At 46.8% G+C, this 23,846-nt stretch overlaps 1 protein-coding gene across 1 annotated transcript; it reads left to right on the top strand.

The window, feature by feature from the left end:
• Nucleotides 1-4,077: 4,077 nt before the first annotated feature.
• Nucleotides 4,078-5,517, top strand: LOC149445487 (uncharacterized). The gene has a single exon (XM_089653799.1). It carries the CDS (start codon nt 4,088-4,090, stop codon nt 5,318-5,320), a length of 1,233 nt encoding a protein of 410 aa, XP_089509925.1. The 5' UTR covers nt 4,078-4,087; the 3' UTR covers nt 5,321-5,517.
• Nucleotides 5,518-23,846: the final 18,329 nt, after the last annotated feature.

A 23,846-nucleotide genomic window follows, 5' to 3' on the forward strand; every position in this document is an offset into this window, starting at 1 on the left:
GCTCCTCCTCCCAATGTCCCTCCATCCAGAGTCAGAGAATCCTATGACATCACACTGACCTCACAGCTCCTCCTCCCAATGTCCCTCCATCCAGAGTCAGAGAATCCTATGACATCACACTGACCTCACAGCTCCTCCTCCCAATGTCCCTCCATCTTGTCTTTTTCCCTGATGCTCTTAGGATGTGGGGTCCCTTGGTATCCTCACATGTAAAGTGGGACTGTTGGTCCTGCGTTGTATGTAATGACATCAGAATGCTGCAACAAGCCTATACCCTGCGTAGTGTGGGGGTCCTGTGGGGGGGAATTATACCTCAGCCTGAAGTGGGGCTTTAATAAAATGGAGACCTGAATGGAGAGGTGAGGAGGATTCTGGGAATATCATTTGATGTGACTCTTTGTGTTCAGATGTAGAGTTTTCCTCCTGTGAAGTCTGGAGATCATATGACATCACATTGCCTCCACCTCCCTCCCTGATAGGAGAGAGAAAGAAGAAGAAGATTCTAGAAGTCACCAGAGAGATCACTGAGCTGCTGACAGGAGAGGTGAGCGGTGCCGGGAATTCTGGGACATTCTCCAGTAACAGACAAGGGATGTGTCTGGATGGTGACTGTATCATTGTGTGTGTCAGGTTCCTATAAGGTGTCAGGGTGTCACTGTCTATTTCTCCATGGAGGAGTGGGAGTATTTAGAAGGACACAAGGACCTCTACAAGGACGTCATGATGGACAATCAGCCGCCCCTCACATCACCGGGTAAGAGGAGACTTTATTGTAAAGGAGAGAGCAGTACGGAGGATCCACCTAGATCCCCCATCATCTGATAAACACATAGAAACAATGGATTCAGTCAGTGTGTGTGTTTCCTACAGATGGATCCAGTCATGGGAACCCACCAGAGAGATGTCCCCGTCCTCTGTATTCCCGGGATTCCACACAGGAAGGTCACACCATCCCTCACCATCATCAGGTAGATGATGACAATTATTGGTAGTTGTGATTTATACACAGCATGTTTGTTACAATGAATGTTTTATTATATCTCTCAGAGTGGAATCCTCGGGGATGAGAATATTGATGTTAAAGAAGAGTATAAAGAGGAGGATGAGGAGTATGGAGTGATGGAGGAGTTTTCAGAAGGACACAAGGATATGATGGAGCCACCTAATACCAGGAACCCACCAGAGAGATGTCCCCGTCCTCTGTATTCCCGGGATTCCACACAGGAAGGTCACACCATCCCTCACCATTACAAGGTTGGTGGAATGGATCATCTAGAACATGGATTCATAGAGACAATATGTGGATTGTTTATGTGACCTTACATTTTACAGATGATATTCTCTCTCATTTCCTTGATTTAGAGTGGAGATCCAATCGATATAGAATTTGAGGTGAAAGCAGAAGAAGAAGAGGCGTATGTGAGGGATGATCAGCAGTCTATGGAGGAGGATGGAATAACGGGGACATTTATAGAGGAGGACACTCCTACAGAGATCAGCACAGGTGGGTCATGAACACTAAATCCATTCCTCCACCCATACTGCTCACTGATTGGTCCAGAGTAGGGCGGGGACTGGGTGATATCAGCCTGTAATCCCCTGGTCACTTTCCTGAGCTGTGTTCCCTGTCCTGTATTCCTGGATTTCTCTCGGATAATCTTCCTTCTCTTTGCTGCAGACACAATTTATGTCTCTACAACAAAAAATATAGAAAAAAGCGCCAATCTATGTGTCAAAGAAAAATATATAAACCTTGTGTATAAAGCAGCAACACCCCACCAAAATTATAAATAATAAATTCTGCAAATTTAAACAATATATCATATAGGCATGCGCTAGAAAAATATATACAACACCAAATAATTAAGTGTCCATAATAAACTGTGAAAGTCCTAAAAAATCTATTTGAAATTCCAATGTGAACTGTGAATGATCCACCACCAAATGAATTAAATAAACTCACCAGAGCTAAATGCTGATCAGATTATAGACCAGCACTTGTGCTCTGGGAGCGATGAATGCAACGATTTCCAAATATTAGATGAAGTAAGTAATCAAATCCTGATGATCAATAATGGCAGTCGGCATAAAGAACAGCATATCTCTATCAGAAGCAATACTCTGCAGCCACAAGGTCTTATATCTCTCCTTTCCAATCCATCTCTCCATAATGTATAGGGTGCACTCAGGGACAAAAGAAAGAAATATAATGGTGGAATACGTTTCATAAAAAGTATATATTTAATAGAATCTCCAATACACTCACAAGAAAGGTGTCCAGACAGACACCAGCTTAAACAGCGATCCACAGCAACTGAGGAACGAGGATCTCCGCTCACCGCGGATCACCTCCGACACACAATAGGAACAGAACGTCCTGACGTCAGCATCGAGTAGGCCACGCCCAACGCGTTTCGTCACCACAACGTCATCAAGGGGCGGTATTGATCATCAGGATTTGATTACTTACTTCATCTAATATTTGGAAATCGTTGCATTCATCGCTCCCAGAGCACAAGTGCTGGTCTATAATCTGATCAGCATTGAGCTCTGGTGAGTTTATTTAATTCATTTGGTGGTGGATCATTCACAGTTCACATTGGAATTTCAAATTGATTTTTTTGGACTTTCACAGTTTAATATGGACACTTAATTATTTGGTGTTGTATATATTTTTCTAGCGCATGCCTATATGATATATTGTTTAAATTTATGTATCTAGACTGGATTTCTGGAGATTCTGGGGTTCAGCTGGCAGCAAAATCTTCATTTCACCATAGACATTACTAGACCTAGGCACCTGGGGTGTGTCTTGGATCTTCTTTTTCATGACCGCGTCTAGTAAGATCTCTGACAGAACAATTCTCCCAGGATTACTTACTCTGTTGTCTGCTGGCTGTGCCGGGTGGAGGGATATGTCTGTAGTGTCCCAGACCCAAGTCACTGAGTGCAGTCTCAGGAGATGGGAGGCAGCGGTGTGGGATCTCTGCAACTTGTCTACAGTAAACATTTAATATTCCACTGATTACTGAATACCAATATTATGAGTCCTGATCCTTACACTGTATCATTTATATTGTACATTACATACTCCTGACCCCTGCACTATATACTCTATGTTGTACATTCCATACTCCTGACCCCTGCACTATATACTCTGTTGTACATTCCATACTCCTGACCCCTGCACTATATACTCTGTTGTACATTCCATACTCCTGACCCCTGCACTATATACTCTATGTTGTACATTACACCCTCCTGACCCCTGCACTATATACTCTATGTTGTACATTACATACTCCTGACCCCTGCACTATATACTCTATGTTGTACATTACATACTCCTGACCCCTGCACTATATACTCTATGTTGTACATTACATACTCCTGACTCCTGCACTATATACTCTATGGTGTACATACCATACTCCTGACTTCTGCTCTCCCCCCTCCCCCCACTGCTATATATACACATAATATGGATTCTATTTTGTTACACCCATTTCCTCCCAGCTGGACATTTTATATCGGATGATGTGATTGGAGCACAGACTTTTACATGGTGATAATAATGTGATAACATCCTCCAACTTTGGACCCTTAAACAGAAAGTGATAATGAGGGAGGAGTCAATACCCCAATGATGGTGGACTTCAGGATCAGTCCAGTCTTCATCTTGGTTGTTCTCCCCCCATCCTCACTCTCTGACCTCTGGTGGGGCTCAGCTCCGCTGTTCTTAATGACTAAATCATGGAGTAAATAAGGAAGTGCAGTACTTCTTGTGTTGGGAAGATGGTGATGAGTGATAGAGGGGGAGGGGACCCTCGTCCTATAATCCCCTCATCACTGTCCCTCCTATAAAAGACAGTTCTGGTTGTTTCCTCACTCTCTGACTAAGGTCCATGAATAAAGAAATGACCTGGTAGGAGATCAGAGGAGCCATTTCCTTGTTCCCTTGAGGGTAGAATTGTAAGCTCCTCAGAGACCAAGCTGCCTGATGTGGGCGGAGTCCTGGTTTGGGGGAACCAATCAGCTCCTGTCTAGTAATCCTCTTTGCCTTTGTATTTTAGTCCATGGCTGGGAGATGAGGAAAACTTCCGAGGATTGTCTCACTTTGTCTCCAGACTGGAAAGTAGAAGATGAGGACATCACACAGTATAGTCCAGGAGAAAACCCGGCTCCCTCCAATGTACATCCGGCACCACCCAGTGTAGATGGACCATCAGATTCTTTGTATCCTGAGAAACCTCAGACTGTGCGGGACCGGGCCGGCCTTCCAACAGGGAAGAGGTTCTCCTGTACTGAGTGTGGGAAGGGTTTTTCATTGAAGTCCAGTCTTTACAGACATCATAGATCTCACACAGGGGAGAAGTCATATTCCTGTCCTGAGTGCGGGAAATGTTTTTCACATAATTCCAGTCTTCAAACACATCAGAGATCTCACACGGGGGAGAAGCCGTACTCCTGTCCTGAGTGTGGGAAATGTTTTTCAGAGATGTCCAATCTTCATAAACATCAGAGATCTCATACAGGGGAGAAGCCGTATTCCTGTCCAGAGTGCGGGCAATGTTTTTCACAGAAGTCCCATCTTTACATACATCAAAGATCTCACACAGGTGAGAAGCCGTATTCCTGTCCTGAGTGTGGGAAAAGTTTTTCAGAGAAGACCAGTCTTTACACACATCAAAGATCCCACACAGGTGAGAAGCCGTATTCCTGTCCTGAGTGTGGAAAATGTTTTTCAGATAAGTCCAGTCTTCACAGACATAAGAGATGTCACACGAGGGAAAAGCCATTTTCCTGTCCTGAGTGTGGGAAATGTTTTTCACAGAAGTGCCATCTTTACACACATCAAAGATCTCACAAGGGAGAGAAGCCGTATTCTTGTCCTGAGTGTGGGAAATGTTTTTCAGTGAAGTCCAGTCTTTACACACATCAGAAATCTCACACGGGGGAGAAGCCATATTCCTGTCCTGAGTGCGGGAAATGTTTTTCAGTGAAGTCCCATCTTTACACACATCAAAGATCTCACATGGGGGAGAAGCCACTTTCCTGTCCTGAGTGTGGAAAGTGTTTTTCAGATAAGTCCAATCTTTACAGACATCAGAGATCTCACACAGGGGAGAAGCCGTATTCTTGTCTTGAGTGCGGGAAATGTTTTTCAGTGAAGTCCAATCTTTACACACATCAGAGATCTCACACAGGAGAGAAGCCATATTCTTGTCCTGAGTGTGGGAAATGTTTTTCACAGAAGTCCCATGTTTACATACATCAAAGATCTCATACGGGGGAGAAGCCACTTTCCTGTCCTGAGTGAGGGAAATGTTCCTCACTGAAGTCCTGTCTTCCTGTACATCAGGGATTATAACAGGGTAGACAGATCAGGCAGGGGTCAGTACTTATTGGGGGGTGGAATGGGAAAAGATGGAAGAGGGCTATGGCAGATGATAAGAAGGTTCCCATGTTACAAATAACCAGTGCAAATGGTACCATTTGTATGAAAATAAAAAATACACAAAAGCTGTGTGAACAAGGTGTCAGTGAATGAACAAGGTGCCAGTGAATGAACAAGGTGTCGGTGAATGGACAAGGTGTCGGTGAATGAACAAGGTGCCAGTGAATGAAAGTGTTTGTTCACCAATGCCAGAAGTCTGCCCAGCACAATAGGTGAGTTGGAAGGTTTGGTGCATGAAGAGAACTAGGATTGAATTGGTATTGCTGAATCTTGGCTTCATTCTTCACATGACTGGGCCATTCATATTCCTGGATAGGTTCTCTTTCGGAGAGACGGGGGAAATAGGAAAGGTGGTGGAGTCTGTCTCTATGTGAGAAGAGATCTCAGAGCGAGTGTGAAAGAGGACCTAGTTGATGGAGAGTGTAATGAGGCTGAAGTATTATGGGTGGAACCAGGGGTGGACTGACAACTCATGGGGCCCCCGGGCAATAGGGAATCATGGGGTCACTTTGTCCTTGCCCAAACTCAAAAAAGCTAATGAAAAAGGTACCAGGGGCATCTCGTGGGACCCCCTACTGACCCCGGGCCCTCGGGCAGTGCACGAGTTTCCAAATAGTCAGTCTGTCCCTGGGTGGAACTGCACATGGGGGGCGTACTACAAAGGTCATCATTGTATTTTGTTATAGGCCTCCCAGTGTTAATGAGGAGGTGGAGACTCCGCTCCTCGCAAAGATGGAAAGGGCTGCAAGAGCTGGGACAGTGATAATAATGGGGGATGGGAACTACCCGGAAATTGACTGGAGTAATGGTACTGCAGGAACAGTTAAAAGACAGGAATGTGTACACCTACTACAGGACAATTCTATGGTCCAGTTCATAGAAGCCCCAACTAGGAATGATGCTCTGCTGGACCTGGTCATCTCCAAACATGCAGAGCTTATTACGAATGTCCATAGAAAAGAACATCTGGGTAGCAGTGACTATAACATGATTTCATTTATTGTTAGCTGTAAACAGTGAGCACATACGGGAAAAAAAAAATGCTGAACTTTAAGAGAGCTAATTTTTAAAGGCTGAGATCTGCTTTCCATGACTTAGATGGTTAGGGAATATTGGCATTGATGAACACAACACAGAAATGGGAGTTCTTCAAAAAGCCTGTATGTGACCACACTGCAAAATATATTCCCATGGGCAACAAGTATAAAAGGCTAAAAATCAAACCTATGTGGCTTACGGCCAAAGTTACAAAAGCGATAGATAATAAGAAAAGAGCTTTTATTAAATATAAAAATGAAGGAACGCGATCATCGTTTACACCTTACAAAGAATATTATTTACATGTTTCCCTCTGTACAGGGCACATCCTCTGCCATTGAAGTGTTACATTTGTTGGAATGGGATTGTGGATCCATCAATATGAGTTCCGGGGTCAAGAATGGCTACATTTGATGTCTTCTTATCAGGCAGACTTTTCCCAGAAGGAACAAACTGAAACAGAAATATATTCGCTGTTTTTGAGGTTTGGGAAAGCTCTTGGAAAAGAAATCGGCACTTTTTTGGCATAATAAAACATTCGATAAGTATGCCCGAGAAAAGATCAACCCACTTGGATGGAGGATCCAGATCTTTCCCAACATTGAAAAAATAAGTGAGGAATTTGAAAGGGAACGAGAGGAAAGCCTACAATCATGCTCACAGCAAAAGATGTCCATATTGGCTCCGGAATATAATAAACAGATGTTATCATTGGAGAAGGATATTGGAGGTGCAGAGAGATTGTTATCTGCATTCACAACACTTTCATTGTATTCTGATTTGCAGAGGAAACTTAGGGAAGGCCTAGCAGATTTGTACAAACACATATCAACGAAAAAAGAGAATACATTTTGGTGAGATAAAACAGTGTTTTTGGAAGGAAAAGCATAAAGGTGGACGATCCCTCAGTACATGAACCTCCAGAGGAGGCGCTATCACCACTCTACACAGGACACCTTAGAACAGTGGTCGGCAAGCCGCGGCTCGCGAGCCACATGCGGCTCTTTACACACTTTAATGCGGCTCTTCTGTGTGCTGGGCGTCCGTCCCCTCCCTCCTCTCGGGCGACCGCCCCAAAAGTCAGGACTCTGCAGCTAGCCTCTGTCAGTGCGCGCCCTGTGTGCAGCCCCGGCGGCCGGCTCTACACAGCTCCAGTCGGGTCATGTGGTATAGGGGGGGGCGTGACTTTCTGTGTAGCGCGGCGGCGGCGAGGCAGCATCCTCTCTCTGTCTGCTGCCCTCAGAAGAAGACTGTGCCTCCCAAATCAGCAGCGTGTCATCCGGTAGGTGTAGCAATGGCCTGGCCTGCCTGCCTCTGGGGACTCAATTTCTGTGACAGAAAAAGGAAGGGTTGGGGGGGAATGGAGGGAGGGAGGGGATGAATATGAACTATATGCCTCTGGAACTTGGAAATGAGAGATGTGGGCAGGGCCAGGAAGAGACAAATGAAAGGGGTGACTGATGGCCATCATGGAGGGGGGGGATGATTATGAATTATGTACTCATATGAGAGATGTGAACTGTGAACAGGGCAAAAAGGGGTGACTGATGGCCATCATGGGAGGGGGGGTGGTGATTATGAATTAAGTGTGCCTAACTATGGAAATGAGAGATGTGAACAGGGCAGGGTAAAAAGAAAGGCATGATGGCCATCATGGGGGGGGGGAATGTGACATGAGGGGGGAGAAATGTGACACGAGGGGGAGAAATGTGACACGAGGGGCAGAAATGTGACATGAGGGGAGAAATGTGACATTGTGGGATTGACATAAAAAGGGTTGATGTTAAAAGGGGGGTGTGGACATAAAATTGCGGAATATCGTAATTAGAGATGAGCGAAGTATTCAAAAATTCGATTCGACTGATTCGGCGAATTCGTGGAAAATATTCGATTCGAGTCGAATATATTTGCTGTGAATTTAACTTAAAAAAGGGTGTTTCTAGGCTTCAGAGAGACTTAATATTAGTGCAGAACACTGTACCTTTAATTTAAATGCCCTTGGAGTCTGCTGGGGAAGAGAAATAATACTGTCAGTCAGTATGACATGCAGATGAGTGCCGTCGATCTTAGAATCACCGCACACTTCACTCATTTGGCCAGTCACGGGGCCAAAACCAGTGTTTGGAGCCACAGTGTGGCGGTGGAGGCAGCAGCAATGGGAGGCCATACAGCACCCTATGACAAAATGGAAACCAGCAGGAGTGTGAGGAGACCTGAAAGTGGCACATGGCAGAGTGGGAGCAATGGGAGGCGGTACAGGGACCCATGTCACACTGTGGACCCAGCAGCAGCGTGACGAGGCGGTACGGGGGCCCATGGCAGATTTGGGGCCTGGCAGCACCTATAGGAGGCCTGTAATCTGCCAGCAACCTATGACAAAATGGAAACCAGCAGGAGTGTGAGGAGACCTGAAAGTGGCACATGGCAGAGTGGGAGCAATGGGAGGCGGTACAGGGACCCATGTCACACTGTGGACCCAGCAGCAGCGTGACCTGGCGGTACCGGGGCCCATGGCAGATTACAGGCCTGGCAATGGGAGGCCCGTAATCTGTCAGCACCCTGTGACAAAAAATGGAACACACCAGCAGTGTGTGAGGAGACCTGAAAGTGGCACATGGCAGAGTGTGGCGATGGAGACAGCAGCAATGGGAGGCCGTACAGGGACCCATGAAAGACTCTGGACTTGCCAGCAGCATGAGGAGGCGGTATAGGGGCCCATGGCAGATTAGGGGCCTGGCAGCAGCTATGGGAGGCCCGTAATCTGCCAGCACCCTATGTCAAAAAATTGAACACACCAGCAGTGTGTGAGGAGACCTGAAAGTGGCACATGGCAGAGTGTGGCGATGGAGACAGCAGCAATGGGAGGCCGTACAGGGACCCATGAGAGACTCTGGACTTGGCAGCAGCATGAGGGGGCGGTATATAGGGGCCCATGGCAGATTAGGGGCCTGGCAGCAGCTATGGGAGGCCCGTAATCTGCCAGCACCCTATGACAAAAAATGGAACACACCAGCAGTGTGAGGAGACCTGAAAGTGGCACATGTTTGGGGCATGATTCATGGCGGATTTAGTCAGTTGTGTCAGGAACTAGTGGTTTGAAATCCAGACTAATCCACGCCTGATTCATTTTCACAACCGTGAGTCTCTCCACACTTTGGGTGGACAGTCGTGTCCTCCGCGGAGTTGCAATACCTCCTGCCGCACTAAACACGCGCTCCGATGCCACGCTACTGGCCGGGCATGACAGCCTTTCAAGGGCAAATTCAGCTAGTTGGGGCCAAAGGTCAAGTTTCGTTGCCCAGTAGTCAAGGGGATTGTCTACCTCGGTTGGCAGGGTGCTGTCCAAGTAGGCCCAAGCCTGTTGTTTGAGGTCCTGCTCCAGGTCCACCTGATGCTGCTGCTGCTGCGGCTGGTTAGTAGTTTCCTCACTGCGCTGGTGAAGAAAGCTACTCATCATCGACTGCAGACTGAGGCAGCCGCTGCTGGTGGAGCTGCCACTGCTCCTACCACCCCACCCCTCCCCTGCTGCCATGGCAGCGGAACGCGAGCGCACAGGGCCCACAGTGTCTGAGGATGGACGTTGGCGCACAAAGGCAGAGACCAACTGACTACATAGGTGGTTTTTATAGTACTTTATTTTGGCCTCCCTCTCAGCAGGTGTGAAAAAGGCCACCATTTTGGAACGGTACCGAGGGTCCAACAAGGTGGACAGCCAAAAGTCATCCCTCTGTCTGATGGTTATTATTCGGCTGTCGCTACGCAAGCAACCGAGCATGCTATGGGCCATTTGTGCCAAGGAATGCGAGGGACTCCCTGCCTCCATCTCCACAGCATACTGCCACGGTGCGTCTGGGTCCTCTGTCTCCTCCTCCTCCTCCTCTACCAGATGCTCCTGCTCCTCCACTCCTGTCCGCTGAGTGGAAAAACCACCCATTTCACTCAATAATTCCTGAGCACCAATGTCCTCCTCTACCTCCTCCTCTTCTTCCTGTCCTGCCCCCACAGGGGTCATGTGGCGTTGAGATCTGTGCGCCACGTCTACCGCACCCTGACCAGCCATTGTTAACAGCATTTGTTCAAGGACGTGCAACAGAGGAATGACGTCGTTCATCCCATAGTCCTGCCGACTCACGAATAGCGTGGCCTCCTCAAAGGGCCTGAGCAAGCGGCAGGTGTCACGCATGAGCTGCCAATGGCTGACATCGAAGTTACACAGGGGAGTACCTTTATCCGCTTGTAACATCAGGAAATCGGTGATGGCCTTTCGCTGCTCGTAAAGGCGGTCTAACATGTGTAGGGTTGAATTCCACCTTGTTGCAACGTCGCAGATCAGGCGATGATGTGGAATTCCGTTCTGCCGCTGCAGCTCAAGGAATGTGTGCTTTGCGGTGTAGGAATGGCTGAAATGCATGCAAAGTTTACGTGACATTTTAAGGATGTCTTGCAGTAGGATGGTGGATTTTAGGAACCGCTTGACAACCAGATTGAACACGTGAGCCATGCATGGCACATGGCACAACCTTCCTTGACGCAGAGCAGACACCATGTTCTTTCCGTTGTCGGTCAACATGGTTCCGATTTTCAGTTTGCGCGGAGACAGCCATCTGTTGATTTCTCTGTTCATTACACTGAGAAGTTCCTCCCCTGTGTGACTACGTTCGCCAAGGCATACCAGGTGCAGAACAGCGTGACACCGTTGCGCCCTGCACATGTGATATGCCGGTCGGGTAATGGGACTTGGCACGGGGGTGGCGGCTGAGGACACGGCGGAAGAAGAGGTGGTAGAGGCGGACATCTTTTGTGGACCAAGGACGTGCAAACGTGGAGGCAAAAGCGGCGTGACCTGTCCAAGTTGCTGGTGCGGCTGTGCCGGCACCACGTTCACCCAGTGTGCCGTAAATGACATATACTGTCCCTGACCGTAGTTACAGCTCCACACGTCGGCGCTGCCGTGCACTTTGGCAGAGACCGACATGCTCAAAGACTGGCCCACCATGTCTTCTACATGTGAATGCAGGGCTGGCACTGCCTTTTTGGCGAAGAAATGACAGCTTGGCACTCTCCACCGCGGCGCGGCACAAGCCATCATTTCTCTGAAAGGTGCTGAGTCCACCACTTGGAAAGGGAGGGACTGCAGCACCAGCAACTTGGACAGGAGGACGTTCAGCTTTTGCACCGTCGGGTGCGTGCTCGCAAACTGTTGTCTCTTGGAAACGGATTCCAAGAAAGACTGCTGACGGAATCCGTGAAGAGGAGTAGCAGGAGAAGGAGCATCTGAATGAGCGGAAGATGCCAACGAGCGACAACTCCCCTCAGCAGAGGTGTTGGAGCCTTGACTGGCTGATGGAGGGCGATTGACGTCGGGTGACGGAGCAAGTAACGGAGCGGGTGATGGAGCGGGGGCTGGGGCGGGCAGAACCGCCGTATCTTTATCACGGTTTTCCCAGGTCACCAAATGGCGACGCTGCATATGCTGCCGCAACACTGTAGTCCCAACATGGGCCCCCTGGCCACGCTTGACTTTCTGGCCACATAGTCGACATACGGCTACGTTTACTTCCTCGGGCGGCTTGACGAAAAATTGCCACACCGCCGAGTAGGAAACTTTGCCCCCGATACTCCTCACTGGCTGACTGCTGCTTCCTCCGTGCACACCGGCACCACTACTGGCCGTGGTGGTAGGCTGCAGTGGAGCTGGTGCTCTACTCCGTGGCCGTTTGGCTCCACTGACACTGCTGCGACCCTGCTGCTGTCTCCTGGGCAACCCACCGACTGTTTCGCTCACTGCCAAGCTGCCACCCTCTTCTCCTGATGATGCGGAAGAAATTGCCTGATGACGACGAGGCTGCCAAGTGCGATCAACCTCCTCATCATCAAGTAGGGTCTCCGCCTCACTACTAGCCCCCTCGGCTGCGTCTGGGTCAGGAGACAGACCTGTCTCTAGACCGGCTACCGGGCCACTCTCCTCGCCACTACTTCTTCGCCTGGCTGCTGAAAAGGCGGATGTCTCCCCCCGTTCCTGACCGCACTCTGTTAGCTCTTCCTCACTGTACAGTGGGGCTGAGCCCACAGCATGCGATACTTCGCTTGGTGAGGGAACACCAAAGGACAGGGGCAGGTAGAGTATGAATTCTTATACTGTACCGCGCTCCAATATTATCAACCTTTTGTGATTAACCTTTTTTGGTTGTGTGAATTTCTTAATATACCACCTATAATCCAATCATTACTTACTTCTATGTTGCTTAAATATACAATTAACATAAATTAATTAATTAATTTAATATGAATTAATAAATATGAATTAAAAAATTATATGTGATTATAACAAATATTAATAAAAAATTAATAAAAAATTGGAATGTCAATTCTATGTGAATAAAATAGAAAAAAATTAATAAAACATTAAAAGAAAAAAAAAAAAAAAAAAGGGAAATGTCAATTATTTTCTTTGAATTTGAGATGGTGTTGTTATTCAATTTAGTTAATGTGATAAGTCTGTGTTGGCAGCTTGAACCTCTCCCTCGTCTCCTCTCCTCCTCAGCTCAGCTTTCTCAATTGTGCTTTCTTCACTGGCTGCTTTGTTTATTCCTCCATATACGGAACATGCAGAGAAGGGAAAAGAAACATAGTGTCTTATCCGGGATATAAGTGATTTATTGCTCTTTGATCTCCCACTCACATTGTGTAAATGTAAATAACGCTTTGAATACAATGTAACAAGATCCTGCTTCAGACAGCCTGGCTGATGTGTTTGCTTACAGTAAATATACTCGCCATTCCTCTGTGGATGCGTGATAACGTCACCGCCCCTCCCCTACGCGTTACGCTACAGGGACTCCTAGCTTCCTCTGGGGGATGTGGATTTCACATGGTAGAGGACACGTGATTTCAGTGGGCTTGGTCCCGGGCCATGCCAACTAACGGTTGTGTCTGACGTACCCACCGACCGTTGGCTGTAGGTGTCAGAGGTGACCTGGGAAGAGGAAGACGACCGAGCCAACCAATCGATGACGGCAGGGTTGTCGGTGGAGACACGACCGCTGGATGACACCGGGAGCACTGGCCTCTGGCTGCGAATAGTGCTGCCTCGACCCCTTCCTCTGCTGCCACATCTGCTCACTCCTAAAACATTGCCTCCTCTGCCACTCCTCTGCATGTTGTCTGACATACTCTTTAATTCAACGATTCTGTGTCCCTGAGTAACAATTCTGTGTCCCTGAGTAACAATTCTGTGTCTGTCCCTGAGTAACAATTCTGTGGCCCTAAGTAACGGTTCTGTGTCCCTCAGTAACAATTCTGTGTCCCTCAGTAACAATTCTGTGTCTGTCCCTGAGTAACAATTCTGTGGCCCTAAGTAACGGTTCTGTGTCCCTCAGTAACAATTCTGTGTCCCTCAGTAACAATTCTGTGTCTGTCCCTGAGTAACAATTATGTGGCCCTAAGTAACGTTTCTGTGGCCCTCAGTAGCAATTCTGTGTCCCCCTGATTAATGTTTATGTGGCCCTAAGTAACGGTTCTGTGGCCCTCAGTAACAATTCTGTGTCCCTCAGTAACAATTCTGTGTGTGTCCCTGATTAACGTTTACGTGGCCCTAAGTAACGGTTCTGTGGCCCTCAGTAACAATTCTGTGTCCCTGATTAACGTTTCTGTGGCCCTAAGTAACGGTTCTGTGGCCCTCAGTAAATATTCTGTGTCCCTCAAGAAACAATTCTGTGTCTGTCCATGAGTAACAATTCTGTGGCCCTAAGTAACGGTTCTGTGGCCCTCAGTAACAATTCTGTGTCCCTGATTAACGTTTATGTGGCCCTAAGTAACGGTTCTGTGGCCCTCAGTAACAATTCTGTGTCCCTGATTAACGTTTCTGTGGCACTAAGTAACGGTTCTGTGGCCCTCAGTAACAATTCTGTGTCCCTGAGTAACAATTCTGTGTCTGTCCGAGTAACAATTCTGTGGCCCTAAGTAACAGTTCTGTGGCCCTCAGTAACAATTCTGTGTCCCTGAGTAACAATTCTGTGGCTCTAAGTAACGGTTCTGTGGCCCTCAGTAACAATTCTGTGTCCCTGATTAACGTTTCTGTGGCCCTAAGTAACGGTTCTGTGGCCCTCAGTAACAATTCTGTGTCCCTCAAGAAACAATTCTGTGTCTGTCCATGAGTAACAATTCTGTGGCCCTAAGTAACGGTTCTGTGGCCCTCAGTAACAATTCTGTGTCCCTGATTAACGTTTCTGTGGCCCTAAGTAACGGTTCTCTGTCCCTCAGTAACAATTCTGTGTCCCTCAGTAACAATTCTGTGTCTGTCCCTGAGTAACAATTCTGTGGCCCTAAGTAACGGTTCTGTGGCCCTCAGTAACAATTCTGTGTCCCTGATTAACGTTTCTATGGCCCTAAGTAACGGTTCTGTGGCCCTCAGTAACAATTCTGTGTCCCTCAGTAACAATTCTGTGTCTGTCCCTGAGTAACAATTCTGTGGCCCTAAGTAACGGTTCTGTGGCCCTCAGTAACAATTCTGTGTCCCTGATTAACGTTTATGTGGCCCTAAGTAACGGTTCTGTGGCCCTCAGTAACAATTCTGTGTCCCTGATTAACGTTTCTGTGGCACTAAGTAACGGTTCTGTGGCCCTCAGTAACAATTCTGTGTCCCTGAGTAACAATTCTGTGTCTGTCCGAGTAACAATTCTGTGGCCCTAAGTAACAGTTCTGTGGCCCTCAGTAACAATTCTGTGTCCCTGAGTAACAATTCTGTGGCTCTAAGTAACGGTTCTGTGGCCCTCAGTAACAATTCTGTGTCCCTGATTAACGTTTCTGTGGCCCTAAGTAACGGTTCTGTGGCCCTCAGTAACAATTCTGTGTCCCTCAAGAAACAATTCTGTGTCTGTCCATGAGTAACAATTCTGTGGCCCTAACTAACGGTTCTGTGGCCCTCAGTAACAATTCTGTGTCCCTGATTAACGTTTCTGTGGCCCTAAGTAACGGTTCTCTGTCCCTCAGTAACAATTCTGTGTCCCTCAGTAACAATTCTGTGTCTGTCCCTGAGTAACAATTCTGTGGCCCTAAGTAACGGTTCTGTGGCCCTCAGTAACAATTCTGTGTCCCTGATTAACGTTTCTATGGCCCTAAGTAACGGTTCTGTGGCCCTCAGTAACAATTCTGTGTCCCTCAGTAACAATTCTGTGTCTGTCCCTGAGTAACAATTCTGTGGCCCTAAGTAACGGTTCTGTGGCCCTCAGTAACAATTCTGTGTCCCTGATTAACGTTTATGTGGCCCTAAGTAACGGTTCTGTGGCCCTCAGTAACAATTCTGTGTCCCTGATTAACGTTTCTGTGGCACTAAGTAACGGTTCTGTGGCCCTCAGTAACAATTCTGTGTCCCTGAGTAACAATTCTGTGTCTGTCCGAGTAACAATTCTGTGGCCCTAAGTAACAGTTCTGTGGCCCTCAGTAACAATTCTGTGTCCCTGAGTAACAATTCTGTGGCCCTAAGTAACGGTTCTGTGGCCCTCAGTAACAATTCTGTGTCCCTGATTAACGTTTCTGTGGCCCTAGGTAACGGTTCTGTGGCCCTCAGTAACAATTCTGTGTCCCTCAAGAAACAATTCTGTGTCTGTCCATGAGTAACAATTCTGTGGCCCTAAATAACGGTTCTGTGGCCCTCAGTAACAATTCTGTGTCCCTGATTAACGTTTATGTGGCCCTAAGTAACGGTTCTGTGGCCCTCAGTAACAATTCTGTGTCCCTCAGTAACAATTCTGTGTCTGTCCCTGAGTAACAATTCTGTGGCCCTAAGTAACGGTTCTGTGTCCCTCAGTAACAATTCTGTGTCCCTGAGTAACAATTCTGTGGCCCTAAGTAACGGTTCTGTGGCCCTCAGTAACAATTCTGTGTCCCTCAGTAACAATTCTGTGTCTGTCCAAGTAACAGTTCTGTGGCCCTCAGTAACAATTCTGTGTCCCTGAGTAACAATTCTGTGGCCCTAAGTAACGGTTCTGTGGCCCTCAGTAACAATTCTGTGTCACTGAGTAACAATTCTGTGGCCCTAAGTAACGGTTGTGGCCCTCAGTAACAATTCTGTGTCCCTCAGTAACAATTCTGTGTCTGTCCCTGAGTAACAATTATGTGGCCCTAAGTAACGGTTATGTGGCCCTCAGTAACAATTCTGTGTCCCTGATTAACGTTTCTGTGGCACTAAGTAACGGTTCTGTGGCCCTCAGTAACAATTCTGTGTCCCTGAGTAACAATTCTGTGTCTGTCCGAGTAACAATTCTGTGGCCCTAAGTAACAGTTCTGTGGCCCTCAGTAAAAATTCTGTGTCCCTGAATAACAATTCTGTGGCCCTAAGTAACGGTTCTGTGGCCCTCAGTAACAATTCTGTGTCCCTGATTAACGTTTCTGTGGCCCTAAGTAACGGTTCTGTGGCCCTCAGTAACAATTCTGTGTCCCTCAAGAAACAATTCTGTGTCTGTCCGTGAGTAACAATTCTGTGGCCCTAAGTAACGGTTCTGTGGCCCTCAGTAACAATTCTGTGTCCCTGATTAACGTTTATGTGGCCCTAAGTAACGGTTCTGTGGCCCTCAGTAACAATTCTGTGTCCCTCAGTAACAATTCTGTGTCTGTCCCTGAGTAAAAATTCTGTGGCCCTAAGTAACGGTTCTGTGGCCCTCAGTAACTATTCTGTGTCCCTGAGTAACAATTCTGTGGCCCTAAGTAATGGTTCTGTGGCCCTCAGTAATAATTCTGTGTCCCTCAGTAACAATTCTGTGTCTGTCCAAGTAACAGTTCTGTGGCCCTCAGTAACAATTCTGTGTCCCTGAGTAACAGTTCTGTGGCCCTAAGTAACGGTTCTGTGGCCCTCAGTAACAATTCTGTGTCACTGAGTAACAATTCTGTGGCCCTAAGTAACGGTTGTGGCCCTCAGTAACAATTCTGTGTCCCTTAGTAACAATTCTGTGTCTGTCCCTGAGTAACAATTCTGTGGCCCTAAGTAACGGTTCTGTGGCCCTCAGTAACAATTCTGTGTCCCTGAGTAACGTTTCTGTGGCCCTAAGTAACGGTTCTGTGGCCCTCAGTAACAATTCTGTGTCCCTGAGTAACAATTCTGTGTCTGTCCCTGAGTAACAATTCTGTGGCCCTAAGTAACGGTTCTGTGGCCCTCAGTAACAATTCTGTGTCCCTGAGTAATGTTTCTGTGGCCCTAAGTAACAATTCTGTGGCCCTCAGTAACAATTCTGTGTCTGTCCCTGAGTAACAATTCTGTGGCCCTAAGTAACGTTTCTGTGGCCCTAAGTAACAGTTCTGTGGCCCTCAGTAACAATTCTGTGTCTGTCCCTGAGTAACAATTCTGTGGCCCTAAATAACGTTTCTGTGGCCCTAAGTAACAATTCTCTGGCACTCAGTAACAATTCTGTCTGTCCCTGAGTAACAATTCTGTGGCCCTAAGTAACGTTTCTGTGGCCCTAAGTAACAGTTCTGTGGCCCTCAGTAACAATTCTGTGTCTGTCCCTGAGTAACAATTCTGTGGCCCTAAATAACGTTTCTGTGTCCCTGAGTAACAATTCTGTGGCCCTAAGTAACGGTTCTGTGGCCCTCAGTAACAATTCTGTGTCACTGAGTAACAATTCTGTGGCCCTAAGTAACGGTTGTGGCCCTCAGTAACAATTCTGTGTCCCTCAGTAACAATTCTGTGTCTGTCCCTGAGTAACAATTATGTGGCCCTAAGTAACGGTTATGTGGCCCTCAGTAACAATTCTGTGTCCCTGATTAACGTTTCTGTGGCACTAAGTAACGGTTCTGTGGCCCTCAGTAACAATTCTGTGTCCCTGAGTAACAATTCTGTGTCTGTCCGAGTAACAATTCTGTGGCCCTAAGTAACGGTTATGTGGCCCTCAGTAACAATTCTGTGTCCCTGATTAACGTTTCTGTGGCCCTAAGTAACAGTTCTGTGGCCCTCAGTAACAATTCTGTGTCTGTCCCTGAGTAACAATTCTGTGGCCCTAAATAACGTTTCTGTGGCCCTAAGTAACAATTCTCTGGCACTCAGTAACAATTCTGTCTGTCCCTGAGTAACAATTCTGTGGCCCTAATAACGTTTCTGTGGCCCTAAGTAACAGTTCTGTGGCCCTCAGTAACAATTCTGTGTCTGTCCCTGAGTAACAATTCTGTGGCCCTAAATAATGTTTCTGTGGCCCTAAGTAACAATTCTCTGGCACTCAGTAACAATTCTGTCTGTCCCTGAGTAACAATTCTGTGGCCCTAATAACGTTTCTGTGGCCCTAAGTAACAGTTCTGTGGCCCTCAGTAACAATTCTGTGTCTGTCCCTGAGTAACAATTCTGTGGCCCTAAATAACGTTTCTGTGGCCCTAAGTAACAATTCTCTGGCACTCAGTAACAATTCTGTCTGTCCCTGAGTAACAATTCTGTGGCCCTAATAACGTTTCTGTGGCCCTAAGTAACAGTTCTGTGGCCCTCAGTAACAATTCTGTGTCTGTCCCTGAGTAACAATTCTGTGGCCCTAAGTAACGTTTCTGTGGCCCTAAGTAACAGTTCTGTGGCCCTAAGTAACAGTTCTGTGTCTGACCCTGAGTAACAATTCTGTGGCCCTAACTAACGTTTCTGTGGCCCTAAGTAACAGTTCTGTGGCCCTCAGTAACAATTCTGTGTCTGTCCCTGAGTAACAATTCTGTGGCCCTAAGTAACGTTTCTGTGGCCCTAAGTAACAGTTCTGTGGCCCTAAGTAACAGTTCTGTGTCTGACCCTGAGTAACAATTCTGTGGCCCTAACTAACGTTTCTGTGGCCCTAAGTAACAGTTCTGTGGCCCTCAGTAACAATTCTGTGTCTGTCCCTGAGTAACAATTCTGTGGCCCTAAGTAACGTTTCTGTGGCCCTAAGTAACAGTTCTGTGGCCCTAAGTAACAGTTCTGTGTCTGACCCTGAGTAACAATTCTGTGGCCCTAACTAATGTTTCTGTGGCCCTAACTAACGTTTCTGTGGCCCTAAGTAACAATTCTCTGGCACTCAGTAACATTTCTGTCTGTCCCTGAGTAACAATTCTGTGGCCCTAATAACGTTTCTGTGGCCCTAAGTAACAGTTCTGTGGCCCTCAGTAACAATTCTGTGTCTGTCCCTGAGTAACAATTCTGTGGCCCTAAATAACGTTTCTGTGGCCCTAAGTAACAATTCTCTGGCACTCAGTAACAATTCTGTCTGTCCCTGAGTAACAATTCTGTGGCCCTAATAACGTTTCTGTGGCCCTAAGTAACAGTTCTGTGGCCCTCAGTAACAATTCTGTGTCTGTCCCTGAGTAACAATTCTGTGGCCCTAAATAATGTTTCTGTGGCCCTAAGTAACAATTCTCTGGCACTCAGTAACAATTCTGTCTGTCCCTGAGTAACAATTCTGTGGCCCTAATAACGTTTCTGTGGCCCTAAGTAACAGTTCTGTGGCCCTCAGTAACAATTCTGTGTCTGTCCCTGAGTAACAATTCTGTGGCCCTAAATAACGTTTCTGTGGCCCTAAGTAACAATTCTCTGGCACTCAGTAACAATTCTGTCTGTCCCTGAGTAACAATTCTGTGGCCCTAATAACGTTTCTGTGGCCCTAAGTAACAGTTCTGTGGCCCTCAGTAACAATTCTGTGTCTGTCCCTGAGTAACAATTCTGTGGCCCTAAGTAACGTTTCTGTGGCCCTAAGTAACAGTTCTGTGGCCCTAAGTAACAGTTCTGTGTCTGACCCTGAGTAACAATTCTGTGGCCCTAACGTTTCTGTGGCCCTAAGTAACAGTTCTGTGGCCCTCAGTAACAATTCTGTGTCTGTCCCTGAGTAACAATTCTGTGGCCCTAAGTAACGTTTCTGTGGCCCTAAGTAACAGTTCTGTGGCCCTAAGTAACAGTTCTGTGTCTGACCCTGAGTAACAATTCTGTGGCCCTAACTAACGTTTCTGTGGCCCTAAGTAACAGTTCTGTGGCCCTCAGTAACAATTCTGTGTCTGTCCCTGAGTAACAATTCTGTGGCCCTAAGTAACGTTTCTGTGGCCCTAAGTAACAGTTCTGTGGCCCTAAGTAACAGTTCTGTGTCTGACCCTGAGTAACAATTCTGTGGCCCTAACTAATGTTTCTGTGGCCCTAACTAACGTTTCTGTGGCCCTAAGTAACAATTCTCTGGCACTCAGTAACATTTCTGTCTGTCCCTGAGTAACAATTCTGTGGCCCTAATAACGTTTCTGTGGCCCTAAGTAACAGTTCTGTGGCCCTCAGTAACAATTCTGTGTCTGTCCCTGAGTAACAATTCTGTGGCCCTAACTAACGTTTCTGTGGCCCTAAGTAACAATTCTCTGGCACTCAGTAACAATTCTGTCTGTCCCTGAGTAACAATTCTGTGGCCCTAATAATGTTTCTGTGGCCCTAAGTAACAGTTCTCTGGCACTCAGTAACAATTCTGTCTATCCCTGAGTAACAATTCTGTGGCCCTAATAACGTTTCTGTGGCCCTAAGTAACAGTTCTGTGTCCCTCAGTAACAATTCTCTGTCTGTCCCTGAGTAACAATTCTGTGTCTGTCCCTGAGTAACAATTCTGTGGCCCTAACTAACGTTTCTGTGGCCCTAAGTAACAATTCTCTGGCAGTCAGTAACAATTCTGTCTGTCCCTGAGTAACAATTCTGTGGCCCTAACTAGCGTTTCTTTGGCCCTAAATAACGATTCTGTGGCCCTCATTAACAATTCTGTGTCCCTGAGTAATGTTTCTCTGTCCCTAAGTAACGTTTCTCTGTCCCCAAGTAACGTTTCTGTGGCCCTAACTCTGTCCCTAATACAGAGCGGTCTGCCTCTCTTGAATGACTGGAGGCAAATGAAGAATTCTAAAATGGCCGCTATTTATAGCTCGACCATTACACAGTGCTGGCTGGCTGGCTGCTGATTGGCTAATGCGATCACATGTCATTAAGAAATGCATTATGGGTCAGCGCGCCTTGTCTGCGCGCCTTCCCAGACATCCCCGCTCCGTCGCCGCACATGTCCGCCGCCATTTTAGGAAAAATTTCGATTCGCGCGTCCGAAGTAGGCTATTTTTCGGATTCGGCACGAATTGAAAATTTTCCAATATTCGACTCGAATTCCACTTCGGCTACTTCGATTCGCTCATCTCTAATCGTAATCTAGGAGCCAACAAAATAAGTTAGTGGCCAGGTTCTGAGGTCAATATATAACAGTACCAGTGAGGACTATTTGAGTGTGTTTTCACATACTTTTATATGTACTTTTTTAGTTGTATCTTGATTTTTATTTCATTTTATGTTGTCATTTTTTACTTTTATTCAACTTGACTGCAGAGCCAGTGCAATGTGTGCATGCCTGTTTTATTACTTTTACTTCTTGCCTACTGTTTGGGTGTATCCATCAAGGTGGAGAACCCTGCTTAAAATATCCATGATGAGCCCCACTCATTTTATAATACTATTTACACACACATAAGATGCCATATATGCGTCATCCACAGATAAATACCAGTGCGTCATCCACAGATCCCCCATAACAGTGCGTCATCCACAGATCCCCCATAACAGTGCGTCATCCACAGATAAATAACAGTGCGTCATCCACAGATAAATACCAGTGCGTCATCCACAGATAAATAACAGTGCGTCATCCACAGATAAATAACAGTGCGTCATCCACAGATAAATAACAGTGCGTCATCCACAGATAAATACCAGTGCGTCATCCACAGATAAATACCAGTGCGTCATCCACAGATCCCCCATAACAGTGCGTCATCCACAGATAAATACCAGTGCGTCATCCACAGATAAATACCAGTGCGTCATCCACAGATCCCCCATAACAGTGTGTCATCCACAGATAAATACCAGTGCGTCATCCACAGATAAATACCAGTGCGTCATCCACAGATAAATACCAGTGCTTCATCCACAGATCCCCCATTACAGTGCGTCATCCACAGATAAATACCAGTGCGTCATCCACAGATAAATAACAGTGCGTTATCCACAGATAAATACCAGTGCGTCATCCACAGATAAATACCAGTGCGTCATCCACAGATAAATACCAGTGCGTCATCCACAGATCCCCCATAACAGTGTGTCATCCACAGATAAATACCAGTGCGTCATCCACAGATCCCCCATAACAGTGTGTCATCCACAGATAAATACCAGTGCGTCATCCACAGATCCCCCATAACAGTGTGTCATCCACAGATAAATACCAGTGCGTCATCCACAGATCCCCCATAACAGTGTGTCATCCACAGATAAATACCAGTGCGTCATCCACAGATCCCCCATAACAGTGTGTCATCCACAGATAAATACCAGTGCGCCATCCACAGATAAATACCAGTGCATCATCCACAGATCCCCCATAACAGTGTGTCATCCACAGATAAATACCAGTGCGCCATCCACAGATAAATACCAGTGCGTCATCCACAGATCCCCCATTACAGTGCGTCATCCACAGATAAATACCAGTGCGCCATCCACAGATAAATACCAGTGCATCATCCACAGATCCCCCATAACAGTGCGTCATCCACAGATAAATACCAGTGCACCATCCACAGATAAATACCAGTGCGTCATCCACAGATCCCCCATAACAGTGTGTCATCCACAGATAAATACCAGTGCGCCATCCACAGATAAATACCAGTGCGTCATCCACAGATCCCCCATTACAGTGCGTCATCCACAGATAAATACCAGTGCGCCATCCACAGATAAATACCAGTGCATCATCCACAGATCCCCCATAACAGTGTGTCATCCACAGATAAATACCAGTGCGCCATCCACAGATAAATACCAGTGCGTCATCCACAGATCCCCCATTACAGTGCGTCATCCACAGATCCCCCATTACAGTGCGTCATCCACAGATAAATACCAGTGCGCCATCCACAGATAAATACCAGTGCATCATCCACAGATCCCCCATAACAGTGTGTCATCCACAGATAAATACCAGTGCGCCATCCACAGATAAATACCAGTGCGTCATCCACAGATCCCCCATTACAGTGCGTCATCCACAGATAAATACCAGTGCGCCATCCACAGATAAATACCAGTGCGTCATCCACAGATCCCCCATAACAGTGCATCATCCACAGATAAATACCAGTGCGTCATCCACAGATAAATACCAGTGCGTCATCCACAGATAAATACCAGTGCATCATCCACAGATAAATACCAGTGCGTCATCCACAGATAAATACCAGTGCGTCATCCACAGATAAATAACAGTGCGTCATCCACAGATCCCCCATAACAGTGCATCATCCACAGATAAATAACAGTGCATCATCCACAGATAAATACCAGTGCGTCATC

This window comes from Staurois parvus, unplaced genomic scaffold, assembly GCF_062004578.1.
Source record: "Staurois parvus isolate SC_StPar_1 unplaced genomic scaffold, SC_StPar_1.0 ptg000720l, whole genome shotgun sequence".
Lineage (NCBI taxonomy): Eukaryota > Metazoa > Chordata > Amphibia > Anura > Ranidae > Staurois > Staurois parvus.

What these genes read in the sequence shown, in the direction of transcription:
- LOC149445487 (XM_089653799.1), top strand. Translation starts at nt 4,088, where the DNA reads ATGAGGAAAACTTCCGAGGATTGTCTCACTTTGTCTCCAGACTGGAAA.